The sequence below is a fragment of the Frankliniella occidentalis genome, unplaced genomic scaffold, assembly GCF_000697945.3.
Source record: "Frankliniella occidentalis isolate FOCC.00 unplaced genomic scaffold, Focc_3.1 Scaffold41, whole genome shotgun sequence".
Classification (NCBI taxonomy): Eukaryota; Metazoa; Arthropoda; class Insecta; order Thysanoptera; family Thripidae; genus Frankliniella; species Frankliniella occidentalis.
Genome location: NW_026267171.1, coordinates 1781815 through 1802867, shown reverse-complemented (window position 1 = coordinate 1802867; position 21053 = coordinate 1781815). Strand labels below are relative to the sequence as shown.

The 21053-nt window shown below is 36.7% G+C and overlaps 3 protein-coding genes across 15 annotated transcripts in view; 1 reads left to right on the top strand and 2 right to left on the bottom strand.

The window, feature by feature from the left end:
• The window catches only part of LOC127749249 (longitudinals lacking protein, isoforms A/B/D/L-like), a 21914-nt gene extending 10510 nt beyond the window's left edge, over window positions 1-11404 (bottom strand). The window contains exons 1-6 of one of the 9 annotated variants that reach the window (XM_052266662.1): window positions 11216-11403; window positions 9904-10082; window positions 9141-9822; window positions 8969-9046; window positions 2732-2975; window positions 2286-2477 (exon numbers count right to left, since the gene is read on the bottom strand). In XM_052266662.1, the coding sequence (XP_052122622.1) occupies window positions 2423-2477; window positions 2732-2975; window positions 8969-9046; window positions 9141-9822; window positions 9904-10074 (1230 nt within the window). In that variant the 5' untranslated portion in view covers window positions 10075-10082; window positions 11216-11403 and the 3' untranslated portion in view covers window positions 2286-2422. The other 8 variants (XM_052266661.1, XM_052266664.1, XM_052266665.1 and 5 more) reach the window with 8 other exon arrangements.
• Window positions 1-21053, bottom strand: part of LOC127749245 (uncharacterized) — a 51344-nt gene that overhangs the window by 18477 nt on the left and 11814 nt on the right. The gene's annotated exons all lie outside the window — the stretch shown is intronic.
• LOC113216369 (protein bric-a-brac 1) lies at window positions 11734-20833 on the top strand. 4 transcript variants are annotated; one of them, XM_052266621.1, is made up of 13 exons: window positions 11734-12191; window positions 12762-12821; window positions 13275-13438; window positions 13530-13694; window positions 13778-14182; window positions 14271-14477; window positions 14545-14800; window positions 14879-14997; window positions 15096-15210; window positions 15324-15626; window positions 15749-16028; window positions 16103-16277; window positions 16367-20833. In XM_052266621.1, exons 2-13 carry the CDS (start codon window positions 12815-12817, stop codon window positions 16784-16786), a joined length of 2616 nt encoding a protein of 871 aa, XP_052122581.1. In that variant the 5' UTR covers window positions 11734-12191; window positions 12762-12814; the 3' UTR covers window positions 16787-20833. The 4 variants fall into 4 exon arrangements, with proteins under 4 accessions (XP_052122581.1, XP_026291904.2, XP_052122582.1 ...); XM_026436119.2 differs by having other exon boundaries at window positions 11735-12191; window positions 16103-16283; XM_052266622.1 differs by having other exon boundaries at window positions 11736-12191; window positions 14271-14462; window positions 16103-16283.

The window sequence follows — 21053 nt, the reverse complement described above, 5'->3', positions numbered from 1 at the left end:
GAAAATACTAAACTGGATACGGAATACAGCACTAAACTATAAGATAAACCATAAAATAATTCACATAATTGCAAGATTGTATCACATTCTATAATAATTTGAAGATAAAACATGCTGCATAGTGTATTTCGATTTAAATCACTCTGCCGCACAATAACTCTTCCCATTCACACATTCATAAAATAACTGAAGACTTCTTTAATATGTGACACAAATATAAAATACACACGCCAACTTATAATTATTGCTGCACAAGATCTATAGGTGATTAAAATATAAATATTTGGCGACAGTGTAATACTGATGAAACCACTTGATATGAGGGTCTACAACGTATGGATGATTGACAAGTAAAAAAGTATCAGGATTTAAAATAAGGTAGCACTACAGGACAACATCCACTATAAGTTTATGACCATTTTGAAAAAACTGCAAGAAGAGTGATGTTCGAAATCCCTCAAAGCTTAAAAATTGAAAGAGACTACCAAAAACTTTCAATGATCAATGTTATAGGGACATCAAAATCAAACCTTATTCAAACAAAAAACAAAAATTACACAAGCACTGGTCCCATTCAAATAATTTCTCCTGCTAAAAACAGAAAAACTAAAAGATTTAATTCAAGCGGTAACCAAAAAACGAGATTTGTGGATGATGCTTTAAAGCAAACCAGTAAATCTTATTAACTAATATAAATAAATACAAAAGTCATACCAATAAAAAAAGGAAAATACAACAAAAACAAGAAGATAGAGCCTTACTGGCATAACCAGTAAGCAACTATAAATATGGAATAACTCATGAAGAGTACTGTATCACCTTGTTTTACAAACAAGTCATCATGCTCAATTGTGTTGTGATCACTATCTAGAACTGAGACTGTCATCATAAACCACCACCCAGTGCTCTAAAATGAAATTTCCTTATGTAATTCAGGTTTTCAATGGATTCACCTAAAAATCATAGGTTCATGTAAACAAAAACATTATTACTTAAGACTGAATAAATCTCAGCAGTAAGAAAAGCCTGGGTCAACAAGGTGGTTGAGGTGGCATTTGCATGTCAGACATTTCTGGAAGTACAAAAGATGCAGCAGGCATCATTGCAACATCCGAATGTTTACTAAAGATGTGCTTTTCCAGATTTCCTTTTTGTTTTGTGCGATGAGGGCAGTGTGGACATTGAAATTGTGGTTCTTTTCCACATTCCTGTCGAAGATGAAGACTGAGGCTGCACTTCCACGTATACACTTTTCCACATTGAGGACAAGGAAAATGATCCTTTCGAGGGTTGCGACTTTCTCCTCTCCTTCCACTCCAACCAGCTCTTTGGAAACCCATGGGCGATAGAGGTTGTTGAGTTTGGAGAGAGGACCATGCCCATCTCTGTAAGGCAGCTGGTATCTCCATTGGATTTCTGTTGGACAGCCAATCATGCATTCCCTGCATACCTGCGTGGAAAGAAAAGCTGAGTTAGTTAAAAAGGAGGGAAGAGGTAAAAAATTCAAATGTCTTTACCTAAAACATTTGTCTAGTTAAACTATTGTGTTATACATAAGATGAAAATGTCACTCTGGACAAAATGTGCCATGGAAAGGTTCAAGTAAACACAGAGGGAGATTTGCAAATTTATTAGTTTCATAAAAGTTGACTGAAAAGAAAACAAAACGATAACACATTTTGATGACTATAGTGATCTACACAGGTTCACCTAACAAGACTTCTTCACTTTTTTGAGCATTGATTAAGAGAAATTCAGAACAACTGTAGTCATCATGATTTAAAGTGGCTTCCGTTTTATCTTTATGTGCACTTCTAATATGCCGTTGCATATTAAATCTTTGTTTCATTTTAATGTAACAAAATGGACATTCAAATTGGGCATTCACTCCACATTCATATTTCTGATGGCGGCTCAGTGAGTCACTCCTTGAGTATGTTCTTCCACAATGACACTGATGTATCTTACGTGGCACATCTTGAGACCTGCTCCACCCTGTAACTACAAATATTTCAGAAAATTAGATTCATAGCATGCAATGGAGAGCTTGGAAACTTATAAACTGTGAAAGAAACAAATCTTTTAAGATGGGCATGGGCATTTAATAGGACATTTGGCCTCACAAGTAAATTCATTTTAGCACAAACATTAATTACAACTTTATTTTCTTTTAATTACATTACAAAAATAGCAATATCAAGAACACTAAGTCTTTAGATCTTATCTGTTTTCTGACAAATCCTGAACTTGTTTTCCACTGATGTCACTCGAATTTGAATGAACTCTGCTGATGTGAAGAGTGAGGTTGTATTTTTGCTTGCACCGTAGAGGGCAGAATGGACATTTAAATTGAGGCTGCTTCCCACATTCATACTTGATGTGCCGGGACAGCGAATCACTGCGGCTATATGAGCGAAGGCAGTCAGGGCACTGGTTTCTCACAAGTGCCATGGTTCCATCCCATGCAGTCCCAAAGTCTGTGAAAACAACCCTTCTTATTAGACAAGGCATTAGTTTCAATAAAACATAATTATGTAGAGAGTAAGCTACATTTTCTAGTTTTAGAACAAATAAACCTTAATGTTTATATTGCAAAAAAGAATAATGTAGTTGCTAAACTATGAAAATTTGAATATCAAGGAAAGCAAAAAAGTATTTTGGGGTTCTGAAATAAATAGATCTAACTTAAGTACTGTTAGTCAATTTTACAATGAAACACTATCAAACCAACATTGCATCCAAAGTCTGTTTGTCAACTCTCACATTATCATTTGGATGTTGACGCCGCATATGCAAAGTTAGATTGTATCTTTGTTTGCAAGCAAAATTACACAGAGGACAAATAAATTGAGCTTCCACTCCACATTCAAAACGAAGGTGTCGAATAAGTGTTCCTCTGTTTTTGTAAGATTTGTTGCACTTGTAACAGGTATTTTTAATTGTCTTCAAATCTTCTTGCCACATTCCGAAAAACCCTGAAACATAATTCATTTCCAATCAGTATGCAAGGAATACGAGACTTGGCTCATAGGTCTAAACAGGATATCAAGTTAACTAAACACGTCATTGAGCATCGGTATTTTATTACATATTATGCACAAACTTCATATGGCGATCTAGATGATGCTTGTACAAAAATGATTTGAGACAAATAGAGCACATTTCTGAACGAAGGTTGCCACATTCAACTTTCAAATGCCGTGAAAGAGACCCCTTATGTTGATAACTCTTGCCACATCTTGGACAGTTGTGAGAAGATTCATTTGTAAACCAAGGAAGAGAGGAAGAATCTTGAGTGAGGTAGTTTGCAGAAGTATTATCGTTGGAATCGTTGTAAGAAACATTTTCAACACCACCGCCATGCATGTCAGATGGATTTCCTAGCCAGCTTGTATCCATGCCACAAGAGACTGGTATTTCCCCATCACCTGCAGCACATAGCAAAGAAAGAATGAGAAAAATAGAAACAACAATGAAGTGATCTAAGGAGAACAACCACATACCCACTGATGCAACTGTACGTGATAGAAAGGAAAGAAACTCTTCAAATAAAAAAGAAATACACAGATGAAAAACCAATATTTATGAAAATTTTACAAGTCATCAAAATGAAATTTTTCTGTGATTTTCTTTTTAAACATTGGAAAACCAAAGAAAGTCTTGTTAGGTATATAAAGTAAGCGCACCTTGAAAATGTTAAAAATCCATTGTGACATAATTCATGAAATTCAAATGAGAAACCTCAAAAAAGTTTTAAAAATAGGAAAGCTATTAAGGCAGTCTAACTGTATGAAAATTAGAGCACAAACTAATTACAAATTATTGGCCTCAGGGTATAATAGTATCCTAGATAAAACATATACAACAAAGGAAAATGTGTCTTTTCTTTATTACCTCTAGTAAAGAATACCTCAAGGTTAACGATAAAATTACAATTGGAATTTCAGTTAAAAAGTTTGTTAACAAATAATAAAAAATTATGGATAGCAAAACTGTGGTTTGCTAAAAATAAGAGAGCTAAGGCACAGTAGATGTTAAAATGAGTTATACTTACGCTAAAATGAAAGCTACACAAGAGTTTGGCACTCAAAACTCAGCACTCACCCTGTACTCCAAGATTTGATATAACTGCGAAGGAATGTCGCTTGCCATTTTAAAAAAAGCTTGGATACAGTATTCTAATAAACTGATAATTCTTGTCCAAAACATTTTTGAGAAATATATGTCCGGCAAACAATTAATACAGAAGTTACAATACTGATAATTAGCGTGCAGTTCTTTTTATGTGTTTTCTTGCCCGGTAGGCTTACATTAGTAGTACTGGAATGCTAACAGCTCCTGACCAAAAAGAAAAAATGCGCCTGTTTTGATGACTGTTGAAAGAATAAGATGAAAATTCCAAGAACATGACTATAAGATAGACTAGAAAAAGAAAAGTCAATGCAATAAGGAAATACATGTACAAAATATGCTTCCACATACCTAATGAAAGCCATCACAGTCATAATTTCTAAAGAAACGTGAATATGGTTCAAGTTTGTCACACATGATTAGATCTACTACTTTTGTGACAACGTAAACCCTTGAATTTGAGAAAGAACACATGTGCCTGATTCCATGACTAGTTAGTTAAGTTATATGCACATTTCTAGTAGAACCCATTTTTACAATCCTTAAAACTATAAATTATTTAACAATTTAACAGTACAGCTTTTCTGTGCCATGTTAAATCACACTAAATGTGATTACTTTGGTTAAATACTAATTTCACAAACTGTTTTACTTTAAAATCAATAAATGTGTCAATTAAAGGTTCAACTGTTATAATAACAGTCTGGTGAGAAAGTTCAACTTGTTTCAGCGTGGGCAACATTAGAGGTCAACCCGTGTGCACTAGTGTGGGTTATAGCATGTTGACGTAGATTATCCGGTCGGGAAAAGCGACGCCCGCAAATGGGACACACAAGCTTCATACGTGCTCCACCACACTCGTAACGAACGTGACGGTATAAAGTACTCCTGTATTTGTAGAGACGACCACATATTGGACATTCGTGAAAGTCCGGCCATGGTGGTGTGGATCTTGATCCAGACATTTTGGCATTGGCTGAAAAAAATATAACTGCTTTACTCGAAGTTGCGATCGAACTGCACTTGATGGTGCATTAACAAGTTCACTTCAGTTGAATAAAAGGTTTAAAACCAAAAGTGGTTAAATCCATGCAATTCCAAACCTTGCGTCACAAATTGAGGTTCAGTGGTTAAAATAATTAAGTGAAAAGTTTTTAGCTTCATTCGTGAACAGAACTGAAGTACAGCAGTTTTATGTTAATAACAAGGAGACAGTCATCAATAATAGTCAATATTTGCGTACAAGAAAAACCCTGTGCAGGAATTCCAGATTTTTAAAAACAATTTGGTATGAAAAGAGTAAGTGAAGTAATTCGCAGGTCTCAAGTGGTTGCCATTTATTCTTTAAATGAACAATGACATCACAATAAATATGTACTTATTAATGTATAAAATTGTCCTAGATCACCTTAACAGTTAGGATAGCAATTGCTGCCCAGAAATGATTAGTAACAGCACACAAATTAGATTAGTGAATTAAATGCAGCAATGTTACAGTGTTACAAATCTTCTTTAATGCAAGCATCTTTTGACTTGTGATATGCCAATATTACCAAAGGATCATGTATATATTAAGGAATGACTGAAAGAAAACAATTTGGGTGTTATGGGGAAAAGGGATGGGGGGGGGGGATAATAGTTACTAGTAAAAAGAAAACCTAACTACATAGTGTAAAAAGTAAAAAATCAATTTATATGTTCAATATATAAAATTTCATAGACAATTTTTATAGATACATATATATATATAAAGAGAGAGTTAATATTTTCCATATTTTAAAATAATTATTTCAAGAATCCCTAAGATTCCTACAAATTTTAACAAAGGTCACAGCACAAATATCACCTTTCAATTATCCTAGTGAAAAAGGCCAAAGGTAGGACAAGTAATACTGGATTAGCATGGTAAACATTTCTAAAGCACTGTACATTTAGAGCATGAGATACCTTACAGAGATATGTAAAACGGTTCATTGAATCTTTTCAAAGCAAACTTTGTTCTTCGTTTACAATTGTACTTGGGTAAAAATGACTCAAGGTAAAACAACTTGGTAATATTCACAGGATTCTTCCTGAAACTTCACAAATACTTGGGAAATGAATTAGTTGGAGCTTTGCATTCAAACTGATGTCTCATGAGCCCACTGCGATACTTGTAACGCCGTCCGCACTTCTCACAGCACACACCAGGAAACATTGCCCTCGCTGCAGCCACCATCGCTGAAAGGAGTGAAAGAGTTTGTGTCCAATTGATGTCCAATAACTGTTACTTGAAATGTAGACTTTCTTAAGTAAATACAGGGGGTCTTCAAAGAGATAAAATTTCAACAATAATAACATAATAAAAAGTACTTTTAGACACAATGGCATGCACATGTCCAACACCAACAGACAAGCACATAAACATTTTTAAATGCTTGAAACATGAATCGTGGAGTACTAAAAGATAACAGAAGCACAATTTGAATGCAAGCAGCATGTGATAGGATATATGTAGATTGTAGTTTTTCTGAAACCATGGTTCAAGTGTAAAGTTTCTCCATAAGATTGTTCAACAAAATTTTGAACAGTGCAGTATAAAAAACAATTACTGATGAGGTACTTTAAGGTCAATTTTCTTAAGGTTTAAACGGTTTTCCTTACATTTGGCACAGTCAAAAAAGAGAAACCAACAAATAACTTATTGAATGCTGCATTGGTTCATCACACAGCACAACACAGTCTATTGTCATTGTCAGCTGAGGTATGAGGGAAGTGAAACTACAATCATAACAATTGATAAATCAATTGCAATGTGTAACTTCTGTGGGGAATATTTTAGATTAATAATTAAACTTTATAATACACATTATAAAACAAGTGCAAAACAACAAAACCAAACCTCTATTCTTCATTATTTCTAGGTACTAATGAAGCTGACATAGGTGAGCATACAACACCTCTTTTCAGAAAAGAGGCAACAATAACAAAAATAAATTTCTATGAGGAAATGGTAACTGATGAGCCTAAGATAATTTATGTTTCTGAACATTTCTCTTAAAATAATTAGTAATGGATTAAATTATTTTCTTTGTGCGGTTGATAGAGCTATCATATCCATAAACGTTTTGGTTGTTTCTTCCCTTTCAGAGTAATGTTTGGAATTTTTCTGATGCGTCCTTAATACATCTCTCCGACTAAACCTCCGTTGACACACAGGACAAGCAAATTGTTTGTCAACACCACACTCATATCGTAAATGTCTTTCTAACGTGTAAAGCACTGCATACTTTCGAGCACATCTGGGACAACTGTAATGTCCATTCCACGGTGGTTTTACTTCTTGATGAGATGGGAGGGAAGGATACCAGGTATCTGGAACACAATATTCACCAGCCCACCTTAGCATTTAACCAAAGGCAATGCAAATTTGCCATGTCAACTTTGAAAGTTGGATTAACATGGGGGTATCTTGTCAAATAAGCAAGATCTTGAAACAAAGATTGATAAAACTAAATATTTTAATTTTTATGAGAAGAGAGCTAATGCATGAGGGTTTATGTAACATCTGACTTGATAGATTGCCTCAGAATCCTGACAGACTGATGTGCAGAAGCAACAGATACAGTCACCAGGAAGACGTTTCAAACACGTACACACACACTCACACAAAAAAACCATTGAGTCTAAATCTTCAAAAACTTTCAAGATAGATATGCTTATTTTCATACGTTTTAAGTGGCTGTGGGAATGTGGTTGAATAGAGAAACTAAGAAATACATTCTCAAGATTGCGAAAGGCACCTTAAACCAAGCCAAAAACAGCTAAAACATAAAAGCTTATGACATGTTATACTATTCTATAGACCTGGCAACTTTGGTTTGTCAATTAATCTCCAAGCCTGCTTCATTTACCATTATAGATTGAAAACCTAAACCTACACTTTCATAATAATAAATCTTACTTTCCAAGTACAAACCAAATAGAACTATAACAACACTTCTACCATCCTAAATTGCTTCAGGCATTATGGAAATAAAGCCTAAAATATGTCAACTCTTTCAAATCAATTTTCAAAAATTCCCCTTAACAGGTAAGACTTACCCCTATTAAGTTTTCAAAATGGGAAAAATAAAAACCATAAAAATGTAACAAAGCCCACTAATTATAATGGTAGTCTCCAGATGATAAAAAATTAAATAAATATCTATGCTTTGAAACTCGCGAAAAATACAACCTCCACTTTCTTCTAGTAGCAACAAAGAGAGTCAAAGGGAATAAAAGTCAATGGGGTTGAAATATTAGATTAGGAAATTAATAGTGAATCCATTTTCCCAGAAAGCACCTGGGAGACAGTGCAAGAAAACAGCAAGAGAAATGAAAGCATGAGAACATACTCAAGATACGGAAAACACCACCACACAACTGTTTACAGCATGCAATCACCAAAAAGCTTATTTTCAAACACTAATGTGGCAAGATGTAGGGAATTTCATAAAATTAATATGTGTCCTACGGTAATATAAATTGCCCCCAAAATTTTGAAAGCATGTACTCAAAAAGTAATGATAAAATGTAAGACGGTGCTAAGCTCACAATTATTGGAAAAAAATAATTGTAGATTTCTTAAACTGGAAAGATGTCTGATTCTCTTAAGCTAAGGGGAGCAAAGACAAATAGAAAAAGACATGAATTGGAAATGGATATTTGATTGAAAACAAAGAATTTCACTGTGACTCTTTCAGGCAATTTCATTTCATCAGTATATAAGGGAAACTTGGTCAAAAAATTTAATCTCAAATTTCTATGTGTGTCAACTTAATGTCAAGCAAATTAAAACAAATATGAGGTCACTCACCCTGCGCGTTTCTGTGGCCTCCAAGAGATTCTTGTGACAGGAAGGAGTCTTCTGGTCTCTCCATATGCCAGCTGTAACCTGAAAAATAACAACAAATCTGAAGATAGATATATTTTCTTCTCTATAATTCTATTTTATTAAAATTACAATAGACGATGATAGCAGAACTCACCTCCTCCATCAGTTTTATGTGATGGTCCTGCCTCTACAGCATCTTCGGGGGTCATATCTTCATCATCATCATCTAGTTCAATGAATTCAGATTTTGGTTCACACAGTACACTATCTACCAATGAGGCTGATTGTTGATTTGATGGGTCACTTTCACTAAACATTGATGTAGTTAAAAATGGTGGAGGCCGACTAGTCACTTCATCAGGTGGGACAGAACTACAATCTTTAGGTGCAATCGGAGGGGAGGAAGGGTTAGTTAACCTAGAATTAACAGACACCCTAGGCGGAGGAGAGGAGCTGGGATCTAATACTAATTCACTGGAACTCTCTTCAGTAACATCATCCTCACTGCCAGAAGGATGCCGACGCCTCTTCCGCCGTGGTGGTGGACTTAAATTATTGCTTCTAGGCGTCATGGGTTCCTCATCAGGCTTTGATGGAGGCCGTGAGGTTCTTGTGTCGTTCAGTTTAAGTTTTGGCTGAACCTCATGATTTGGAGCACTATCTGACAGTCCCTTGATTTGAAGTGACTCTGCAGCTTTCAAGAAAGTACCAAGCTGATCTTGAGAAATCTTGACCTCTCCTCTATACATGTAATCCAGCATTGCTTTCAGTTGGTCGAACTTTACATCTTTCATGATGAGTATAGGATGTTGCTCATAGTGTTGTCGCAGCAGGTCCTGAAATGAAATAAAAAGATAAATAAACTCTATGATATTGTACTGAGGTGGAGTTGGGTATTAAGCTGAACGGGTACTCACACTAAAAAACGGGCTACAAGCAGATAACACCACTTTGTGAGCCCGTAAAAACTTCCCCTCAGCTGCTAATGTGCAGTCAACAAGAATTTCCCCCTCAAGTAACGTGTCAAAAACTGATATCAAAGTATTTTGATGGTTGTTCCACCTCAAACAAAACTGTTGGTCGGCCATTATCACAGCTGTAGAAAAAGAAGAAAAACACATTAAAATACTTATTAGTGATCCCTAAATAAAAAGTGATATTAGGCAAAAAAACAATAAAAATGAACATTACAATCTACATTAATAACACATGGTATTGGCATGTGATACACTTTTCAGAGGTTAGGATTATTTGAATACAACTTACTCCAACTAACAGCAAGAGTAATAGGTTTCAAAGAACAAAACACGATTTCACCTATGCTTGTTAAACCACTTGGCCTAGCAAAACAAAATTTTAAAAAATGCCCAGTCTTCCTGCAGTAATGTTCAAGTTTCCCCGAGGGATTCTGCATTTTAAAGATAGCAACCCAATGCATGATAAACCAACATATGACACTCAATGCAGTGAGGAAGAACTGTGAAGATTTGATAACATAAAAAAATAACCATAAACGAAGGGAAGGAGGGTGAATATGTCCGAATGGTAAAGACTAGAAACCGTATTGTTTACAAACAAGCAAAGATGGGTGTACTGTCAAAACAAGGTTAGGTGCTCCAAGCTACTGAGAAGAGACTGACTAGGGGGAAAAATATCCTCAGCGAAAGCTTACAGAAAAAAAATCATAAGTGAGTACGTAGCAAACATACAGCTGTAGCTTAAGAGTACTTTCTCTGACAGAAATAGAGGAGAATTGACACCAAATTGGTCCGATCCTTAACAGAAAGGTATCCACTCGAAACTTGCTGCTGACGCAGGATATATACATATACCTATGCAATATCATATATCATCTGCTCTCGGAGAGGAGGAAAACGAAAAAAACTCACCTCCGACAAGAGCGAAAACTAAAAAAATCGTAAAATAGATTCTTAAATTGAGTTTTACAATTGAATACGCCAAAATGTAATGTCAAGGTGTGTGTACAGCTATTCACTAACCCCCATTCGAAATTTTCTCAAAAGGGGGCACATAGGTATGAAGAAAGGCTCGCACAAAAGCTAAATGAACTAAATATACAGTATTGTGTAGTACGAATCTGTTTTAAGATAACAAATTCAATGCACACTTGTGCAAGAGAACACCGGGCCAATAGCATTACATCTGATTTTTGGGGTCACACAAATTATGTCAATCATGAAATTTAATGAATTTTGGTGGTTGTCATACCTGTAAAAGTTCTCCTAAGTTAAAATTATTAATTGAAGAACGAAAAATAAAATAGTTTAACACGCAACACAAAAACATTCAGGTAACAAAGTTCCAATTTACAGAAACAATGGAACGGCGTATCCATTCTCCGATAGATCCCGGTAAATGGAAAACCCGATGGATCCTGGAGGGATATGAAGCGGAATCACCGATCTTCCTTTGTTATAAAGGCGCTCGGGTTTAAATCGGCGTTCTGGGGAGGCAAGGTGAGAGGGGGGAGAGTCAGAAATATTTGTGATTTTGTGAACGGTTTCATCTGCTCCAAATGATGACTGCTCAAATTTTGCCTTTCCCTTTCCTCTATTGTTGGAGAGATGAAGAAGGCGTGACAGAGGGATACACCAGGATACACGTATCCACACGATCCACACGGCGGAGTAGTGGAAGGTAGTGGTCGTAGTGGTGGGGGACTTGTTTGTTGTGTGTGGGTGGGTGAAGAAAAGAAGAGAGGAGATAGAGAGAGGGAGAGAGATAGAGAGAAAGGGAACAGTAGAGGAGAAGAGGAAGTTACATTTTCATTCGTTCTCGCACTCCGCAGGGTGTGCACGTCATTGTTGACATTTACATGCAGTTGTCAAACAGGCATTTAGTGACAAAAAATACCGTATTAGAAAGATAGATTTGTATCATAGGTATCTTCGAGTGCAAAAAGTTGCCGGGAATTTGACTTTGGCCGCCATGTTTAGTTGTGGTAGCAGTAGCGAAGCGTCCTCTGCCTATGCCCTGTTCTTATCGGGATTTCTGGGGCATTTCGCCCCTTCTGCACCACCTTTTCGAGGAACTAGATGAGAAAAGGGACAAGAAGAACGGTGAAAAGTCGAAAGAGAGAGAGCTGAGTAGGAGGAAGAATTAGGTTCACAACAAAATCGCTGAAAGTGTTTATTGTGGTGTCTGCTGTGAGATTTTTAAGCCGCTGAAATATTACAATTGTCCGGTGAGTATTATACTATGTCGCTGTTTTCGGTTGAGGGCTGGCTGGGTTGGGAATCTTATAATATCATGAACTGATGAACCAACTTCTGCAATCAGCCCTGAGACCGCGCTAATCTCTGGTGGCGTTACTTTCGATCGAAACGCCTATTGATGGACGTGAGAAAGTGGTGGTTCTGTCATCTCTCATCCTTCTAAAATCAGCGAAGTTTTTGAAGGAAAATGTGTATTTTGGGGGCAACAGAGTGCCTCGGTTGTGTGCTCAGTGTTTGCGTCAGTAAACCCAAGAATTATCGGCAGGTTGATTGGTTAGGTGTGAATTGTATTTCAACCATTCGGAGCCTGTTTTTGATGTTTTTAAAGGGTAGTAAAAATGGCACATATCGTTAATTTTGTGTATTGCTGCTGGGACGTCCCACTATTTAAGAGGACATAGCCGATATACGCTCTTATGAATCTGACTGACCAGAATCTGCCATTCCAATGGGAACCGCCGACATAACATAGAACTAATACGATCCAGTAATTCCGAAAAGTGCTTTCTTTGTGTATAGTGATCTTTTTTGTTTGACAGACTTGAGAAAGTTTTCGCGGATTACCCTCTCTAGACGTCTATTATAGACCGACATGTGCGGTAAGTCCTTTTCTAACCTATTCAGTGTCTGAGCTGTCAAAAGTATTGTATCATTTTCGAAGGAGTTAATTTGTTTATGTTTATTTGACACTCTCAGTTGGTTCGTGCTTTGTTTCACCTTTTCTTTATTAAAGTCTGATGTACAACTTCTTATAATTAGAGTGAAATTTTGATTTATGCTGACGTCTAATGTTAGCTCACTATGAGATTTATTCCCTGATACATAGTCGATAATCAAGTTAAACAATAAAAATGAAAAAAAATTCTATGATGAAATAAGTGTACCAAGGTCAATGTAGAGCCCGATTCAGACAATTTAAAATGAATTCACTGGCAATTTTGAGGGGCATGCGGGCAGCCCTATAAAACTTCTTTTCTCACTTACTTTTTTTTCTTACTGTTGTGGAAGTACTATTAAAACTGTAATGTTGCATATATTTTTCTGTTGTGTAGGACCAGCAGTAGACATCACCTCAGCCATGGCAGGGCAGCACTATTGTTTAAGGTGGAACAACTATCAGTCAAATATGACCTCAGTGTTTCACCAGTTACTGCAAACTGAAGCATTTGTTGATGTCACCCTCTCTTGTAATGAAGCCTCTCTGAAAGCTCATAAAGTTAGTGCCCTTTCATGTTTATCTTATACCAATGATCAAGATAATTTTCCATCACTTACATTAATTTTGAAATAATTCTTTTTCTGTTAAGGTTGTGCTGTCAGCATGTTCCTCATATTTTCAAAAGCTACTTTTAGAGAATCCATGTAAACATCCAACAATCATTATGCCTCCAGATGTGTGTTTTAATGATCTTAAGTTTATAATTGAATTTGTGTACCGAGGGGAAATAGATGTGTCTCAGGCAGAGTTGCAGGTAATTTATTATTTGATATACCTTCATTCCATTGTTATTCTTCAATATTCTGGTGATAATTTTGGCTTTTATTCCTGTTCTAGAGTCTTCTTAAGACAGCTGATCAGTTGAAGATAAAGGGCCTATGTGAACTTCCAGAGGGAAGAGAAGGAGGTGTAGTTATTCCCTCAGCCCAAGTAACACCACTACCACCCAATGCTCGGAGACGTACAATAACAAAATTTCGACGCATTGCTGGTCACAAAGGACGACGGTTTGAACCTAGAGGTCGACCACCTATGTATAGAGGAACTGCAACTGTGAAACAAGAACAACCCCAACCCTCCCCTCAGCACCATCAGCAACACCATCAACAACAACAGCAGCAACAACAGCATCAACAGCAGCAGCAAGTTCTTCAGCAGCAACAACAAATGCAACATCAACAGCACCAGCAACATCAAATGCATCCTCAAACTCACCTTCAACCAAATGCTGGTCACATACAGGTGGGTTGCATCCATATATCGACCCCTCCAGAGCTTTCATTGATTGATCAATTTGATATAGAATTGTATTCTGAATTGTGTTTCACAGGTGGCTAATGGGATGACTGTCAATGTTGGCATGACAGTGGCTACATCTACCGATGAAGAGCGCAGTGGTGGAGGTCATATGGCCACAGGTGATATTCCTGTTGTTATCCTTGAAAGCCGTCCCCACTCCCATGGGCATACTGGCCAGCCACAAATGCATCCACACCTTCAGCATCATCAGTTAACAACAGCAGTGAGTACAATGCAGGTAATACTACTTGGATACTGATGCGCTTTTTCAGTTGAGTTCATTCTCATTTCTATTTTTGTTTCAGGTTTCCCCTGTCCTCCTTTCTCATCAAGGTCACTTACAACAGCATGGTCTTTCACTTCCACCACCTCAGCCTCAGCAAATGGAACAGCATAATTCACATTCAGTTCATTCAGGTCACTCTGCTCATTCAGCTCACAGCAATAGTGCCAGTGATGTTGAAATGCCTCCAGAAGTCACTCCACCAGCCCCCTCTGCAACCCCTGTTCCTCTTATGGCCATCCATGAAGATTCCATACCCAGAAGTAGAGATATGGCAGGTGTGTGTTACATCCATAAAATAATTAATGTTCCATATTTTCTTGTTCTTGTATTGTAAGTTTTATATCATGTTTCAGTGGATACGTCAGGAATAGCTCACAATACTGAAGACGAAAATGTTAAAGTTAAGTTTGAAACCCTTCGAGCCATGGAGCAGGGAGATACTATAAATATGGATAGTCATATGACTGATCGAGTAAGTAAACCTTCAGAATTTATATCTAAATCTTTCTTTAGCAGATTAATTTTATTTAATTGTACTGCAAAGTTTGACCTTGTCTCTTTTCTGATCAGCAACAGCAACAACAGAACATGGGTGAGGATGATCATACAATGCACACTATGATGATAACCCCAGAACTTCTTGGTCTGATACCATCTTCTTCTGGTCATTCAACTGATTCCACAGGTAAGGGATAATGCTTTCCATGTTGAGTTTAATATCTACAGGCGGCTTTGACTTTTTGGTCATTGGTAGTGGTAAAATATTTGAAACATGAACTATTTTTTCTCTCTTCGTAGCTCCTTCGCCAGCTGATGGTCAACCCGAGCAACCAAAAGGCCCAGGGGGACCAAAGACATGGACACAAGAAGATATGGATGCAGCACTGGATGCTTTGCGCACGCAAAATATTTCACTAACCAAAGCAGCTACCATGTTTGGCATTCCCTCGACTACATTGTGGCAAAGGGCACATCGTCTTGGTATCGACACACCGAAGAAAGAAGGTCCCAACAAGTCTTGGTCTGAAGATAACTTGAATAATGCCCTTGAGGCGCTCAGAAGTGGATCTATATCTGCCAATAAAGCCAGTAAAGCTTATGGTAAGTGTCTTTTCTTGCTTTACTCACTTGTTTTCAATTTTTGTTAAATTATAATTTCTGGATCTTTTTGATCTAATTCCTAGCAATCAACCCTATTTTTGGTCCTCTTTTTTTTCTGCCAGGTATTCCTAGCAGTACTTTGTATAAAATTGCTCGGAGAGAAGGCATCAGATTAGCAGCACCTTTTAATGCCGCCCCAACAACTTGGAACCCTGACGATTTGGAAAGAGCTCTGGAATCTATCAGATCAGGTCAAACTTCTGTTCAAAGGGCAGCTGCTGAATTTGGAATTCCCACTGGTACATTGTATGGACGATGCAAGCGTGAGGGTATAGAACTCTCTAGAAGTACTCCCACTCCCTGGTCAGAAGATGCAATGCTGGAAGCTCTGGAGTCAGTGAGGTATGCATACTTGTTTTTATGTTCACCTCATCTTGCTTCTTTACCCTTCAATTTTACGTATTTCTTAATTACAGAGTAGGTCAAATGAGCATCAATCAAGCAGCCATCCATTACAATCTACCTTACTCTTCACTTTATGGTCGTTTTAAACGTGGAAAGTATGAAGCAGACCATCCAAGCGGAGATGAATCCATGGACGCCCCAGTTTCTCCCAACATTCAGCCTCAAATCATGGTTCTACCTTACTCTGTCAGTGTGAGTTATCAGATTACAATAGGTTGCATTTAGTTTACTGAGTTCTTTTCGCAGGTTGACTGTTTTGTATCTTTTAAACTTAGGTCTCTCAACATGCACAACAGCAGCATCAGCAAACAGCCCAACAACAAGCACAGGCTGCAGCAGCCCAGCAACAAGCTCAACAGCAGGCAGCCCAAGCCCAGCAGGCGCAGCAGCAGGCCCAGCAAGCTGCTGCAGCTCAGCAAGCTGCTCAGCAGGCTGCACAACAACAAGCTCAGCAGGCAGCGCAGCAGGCAGCTCAGCAACAAGCTGCTCAAGCTGCTGCGCAGGCTCAGCAACAGCAGCAACAAGCAGCTGCTCAACAGGCGCAAGCGGCTGCTCACCAGATACACCAGCAGCAGCAGCAACAACAGCAGCAGCAGCAGCAGCAGCAGCAGCAGCAGCAAGCGGCCGCCCAGGCCGCTCAGGCTGCTCAGGCCCAGCATTCCATGGGACAATATCAGCCTCATAGTACTAGTTGAGTAAGCAATTGGCTTACGGAGCATTTATGATTTTGCCAATCGAGATGGCCACACATGTGATGTCTGATGTCATGTGATTCTTGCTCTGGAGCCAATCAATTATAGTGTATTCTTAGTTGAGACACTTCTTAAAAAGATCAACTGTCTTTCAGAAAAGCAGTTTCCTTATGAATGGTGCTCTCCCTTTTAAAGCGCAACTGGATTCAAATAATCCATGTGGTCCTAAAGTTTTAAATAAGGCCACACTGCAGTCTTCTTTTGGAAAGAAAATCTCCTGCCGTATCTTCTGTATGAATGTTGATTGATTTGTACCATGGTTAGCTGTGTATTCTAGATCTTATCAATTTTGAAAAGTGCTGTGTTTACAAAACATGCATACCTATTTACTTATGATATAAGAGTTTTTGAGAGCTTGGCTTAATTTTACTCCCTTACTTTAAATATGTTAGGAAAGTGTGTTTCCTATTCTTTGTATCTGTTGGTATATTGTACATCACAAGTATTAATCGTTGCATTGTATGTATTATATTAAAGAAAAAAGTATATGCGGCCATGCAGCCAAGGCAGCTACTCTCCTTTGTTTCAGGAGGCCAATGTACTCTAATAAGATGCTATTTAAGACTGAAGTCACTTATATTACGATAAAATATCTCTAATTAAAATCTATTGCTGAATGCTTTATTATTAAGCATGAGACAGCCTACGTTTTAGTTGTTTTAGTTTTCTTACATTGTTGGCACTTGTTAAACTTTTCAATTAATTTTCTTTTTTTTTCCTTTTAAAATTTTAACTGTTGCCGTCAAGGCATGTTGTAATTTGTTACAAATGTTGCATTATAAGAGGACAGTGCTTATATTCTGTGCTTTCCTTAAAGATTTCTACTTTTTTTTTCTTTTTTTACTATGGGCGGTTTGTTTCTGGCATTTTTTCATCTCATCTAGTCTGCAAAAGTGATTTATAAATAACAAAAAAAGATTTTTAAGTTTAGTTCAAGCTCTGAAGTATTTTGGGGCAATATTCGCAGCAATAATTCTCAGTACTGATTTGTCATATTTTTGCTACCTATTTTCAAATTGACAGTTTCATTTTCTTTCTGATGAGAAGACTGGTAATAAATATGTGAGATTAAATGCCTTCCCGGGAGAGGAGTCTGTACTGCTAGGCTCTAACTAATTCTGACACTTAATGACAGATTCATTACTGCTTGCCTGATTTTTCTCTTTTTCTAAAAAGTCTGTTTGCAAACAGAAGATCAATCTGTTCTGTTTTGTCTTGTTTCCTAGTGCGTCTCTTCAAAACGTGAAAAATTTATGAATAAATTACTGTGAATGGTAACAACTTCATGCAATTGGTTGTCCAATGACCTTGCACGATGATAGTAAAGCGTAAGTTCTTTGAGAAATTGTTACCATTTCGCCTGAACTGATGCAGTCTCCTGCCACTCTCCTCTCCTGTCTTTTTTTGTAAATTCCCTTGCTGGCCAATTTTTGTTTCCTTACTATAACATTGAGTCAGTTCTTGATTCTCCTAACAGCTTGCTTTCTGCTCAGAGCGTATTCACCCTTTTTTTGTGTGTGTGTATGTATCTGAATGTTTTGAATTCAAGCTAATTTTAAAGTTTATCCTGTATGTTGAGAATTGATAATGTACATGTTACGTATGTTTTATTTTTATTTTATTTTAAATTAATATTTTATGTTCAAGGGTAATATAAAATTTCCATAAGAGTTTTAGCACACAGCTCCCGCTGAACAAAACACCCATGTTTCATAGTCTTTTGTTGAGTTACTTTACTCTCTTACCATTGATCATTTTATTTTGTCTTTTCATCTCTTCTTGCTTGTTAAAGAATGCGTCATGCATCCTCGATTTATCTGTCTATGAAATTGTTTGGATCCATTCCTCTAATTTGCTTGAAAAAAGAAAGTATTTTGGAAGTCTTTTATTTCTTAACTAGGTTACTAGCTGCAGATTTATTGTTTTTGTTCTGTTTTTCTTTTCCTTTTCAGTTTTGCCCTACAATATGTTTACCATTGATGAAGATCTGGATTTTGTTGCATAGATACAATATGCATTGTGATAGGAGAATCCTCCATTTAGTGCTTATAGGCTAGTATTTGCAGTGTATCTGCTCCTATACCCCTGTTATGATCAGAGGTTAAGGAGTGGGCTTTAATTTACTTTTCTTTTCCTTAAATGATTCTGTTTGTTTCTTTGAATGTTGAGTGCTTTGAGCTTAGATAAAATGAATCTTCCTTAGGTCTTGTACATAACTCGTTTATTTATCTTTTGGAACTTTATGGAAATTCTAAATCTTATTTTGTGTGGATCCACAAGTGTCCTCGCAATAATCAACTAAGGCCTCTGTATTTGTACTTACTTAAATTACTGATCTGATCTGTATTGTAAGGACATATTTCATATTTCTGAATCTGAAGTTTCTCATCATGTGACTCTCATGCCAGTCTGGTCAAATGTGTGGGCTGGCAAATTTTGAACAGAAATGTTAGTATCTGTAAATATTGTAAGTAGCCTTAATTTAAAGCTATTGGTAGAGCCTAACTGCCTGTATCCTACATTCTTAGACTGATGGAGACATATTTATGAGAGTACTGTCATAAATTATTTCATGTTAAGTCTGACTACAATTTAATCTTTAGAGTATTACAGTTACCCTAATTTGTAGGATTCATAATTGGTTTCATGGAAAATTGAAAGGCATAGTACAAAGAATGTGGGTCAGAATCACAGTGCCTTCCATTGTGACTTGATTAGCCTCAGAGACCAATAGGTGTAAGGATCAGAGTGAAAATGTGCATACCTCCAAACCCCTCAACTACCTATTGTGCATTAAAATCATGATTTACCCCCACTTTTCACATATTTTTTAGTAATTTAATTTAAACTCCCGGTCGCATTTTGTAATAGGACTTTCATCTGTTTTATTTCCTCAGTATTTTTTCAATACATCTGAAAAACAAAGTTGGTTGGTGATCATGAGACAAACATGCATATCTTTTTATCTGAACTTATTGCAGTTAATTATAAGAACCTTGATGTATTGTGTGTGTGTGTGTGTTTGTGTGTATGTGTGTGAGAGAGAGAGAAAGAAAAAAAATCAATTTAAAATAAGGGGAGAAGGGGCAGGGGAGGGGCGGGAAGCAGGCTTAGCTGTGCAAGAGGCTTGCATTTATGTTTCTTAAGAAAGTTAAGATTCTGTTTAGAAAATGTGATACAAAATGTTGTGTCTACTTTATTGATTATTATCAATACTGTTCACGCAATGTATAATTATGCCATTTGTTTCAACAAGAGACTTATTTCCATAACTGTTTTGTCCTGCAATGTTGCTATCAAGATGAGTGATCAAATAAATTTGTAGTTCTAAAGGTAACTTTGACAGTCTTCCTTGTATCCTTTTCTTGTTTTCAAACTCTAAATTTGCGTCTCTCATTTCTTTACTGGCTTGTGCTCATAAGATACTGGTGTGATTGATTATTTGCTACCCTCTGGTAATTATTTCAAAAATTTGATGTATGAAATTATAAAGCTTTGAGGGAAGGTAGTTTCTGCTCACTGGTGAGATGCCTGCTGTTGAAACAATATTTTGGCTGTAAAAAGACCTGTGATGAATATCAACATGTAGTAATAGATGCCATTGCAATGTTATTGTAAATACAGTACAAAATTGCTATTATCCACTCATAACCCAGTAGTTTTGCTGTAATGTATACCATTATTGTATCATGTCAGTAAGGACAATTATGATGTGGACTCATAATTGTTGTGTAAATAATGAAATAATGCATCACATCTGCTTACTTTTCAAAGAATTGTTGTAGTATCTGAATCCCAGAAGTTGTAGAAAAGTTGTATAAAACTCTATTGAAATTGTAATCAATGTACATTGAAGGAAGGTAGTCAGTCTAAGTCAGGCCAGTGAATTTGTATAAATCAATTAGTTGTGTATGATACGTGAATGTAGGAGAAATTGTGCAATGGAAAGTTATCTCATTCCAATAAATTAATTTGTTTTGCCATCGCCAAGTTATGGAAATTATAGTATCCTCATTTGTCCAAAACACACGCTTCAATACTGATATGGGTAGGTATATGACAGAAAACAAGACATATTTGAATTAAAGAGACATTAAACACAAACCTAATTTTGAAATAAAGAGAATGTTTGCTCTTTATTACTAGCATTCATAGAAAACAATCGCTCCTAAAAGGCAAAACAATGGGATACGCGGTTTGACATAAAGTT

Bases quoted from the DNA above. Each gene is read 5' to 3' on its own strand.
- LOC113216369 (XM_026436119.2), top strand. The intron at 13,439-13,529 runs GTTAGTGCCCTT...TTTTCTGTTAAG, and splicing joins CCTCTCTGAAAGCTCATAAA to GTTGTGCTGTCAGCATGTTC. The intron at 13,695-13,777 runs GTAATTTATTAT...TTCCTGTTCTAG, and splicing joins TGTCTCAGGCAGAGTTGCAG to AGTCTTCTTAAGACAGCTGA.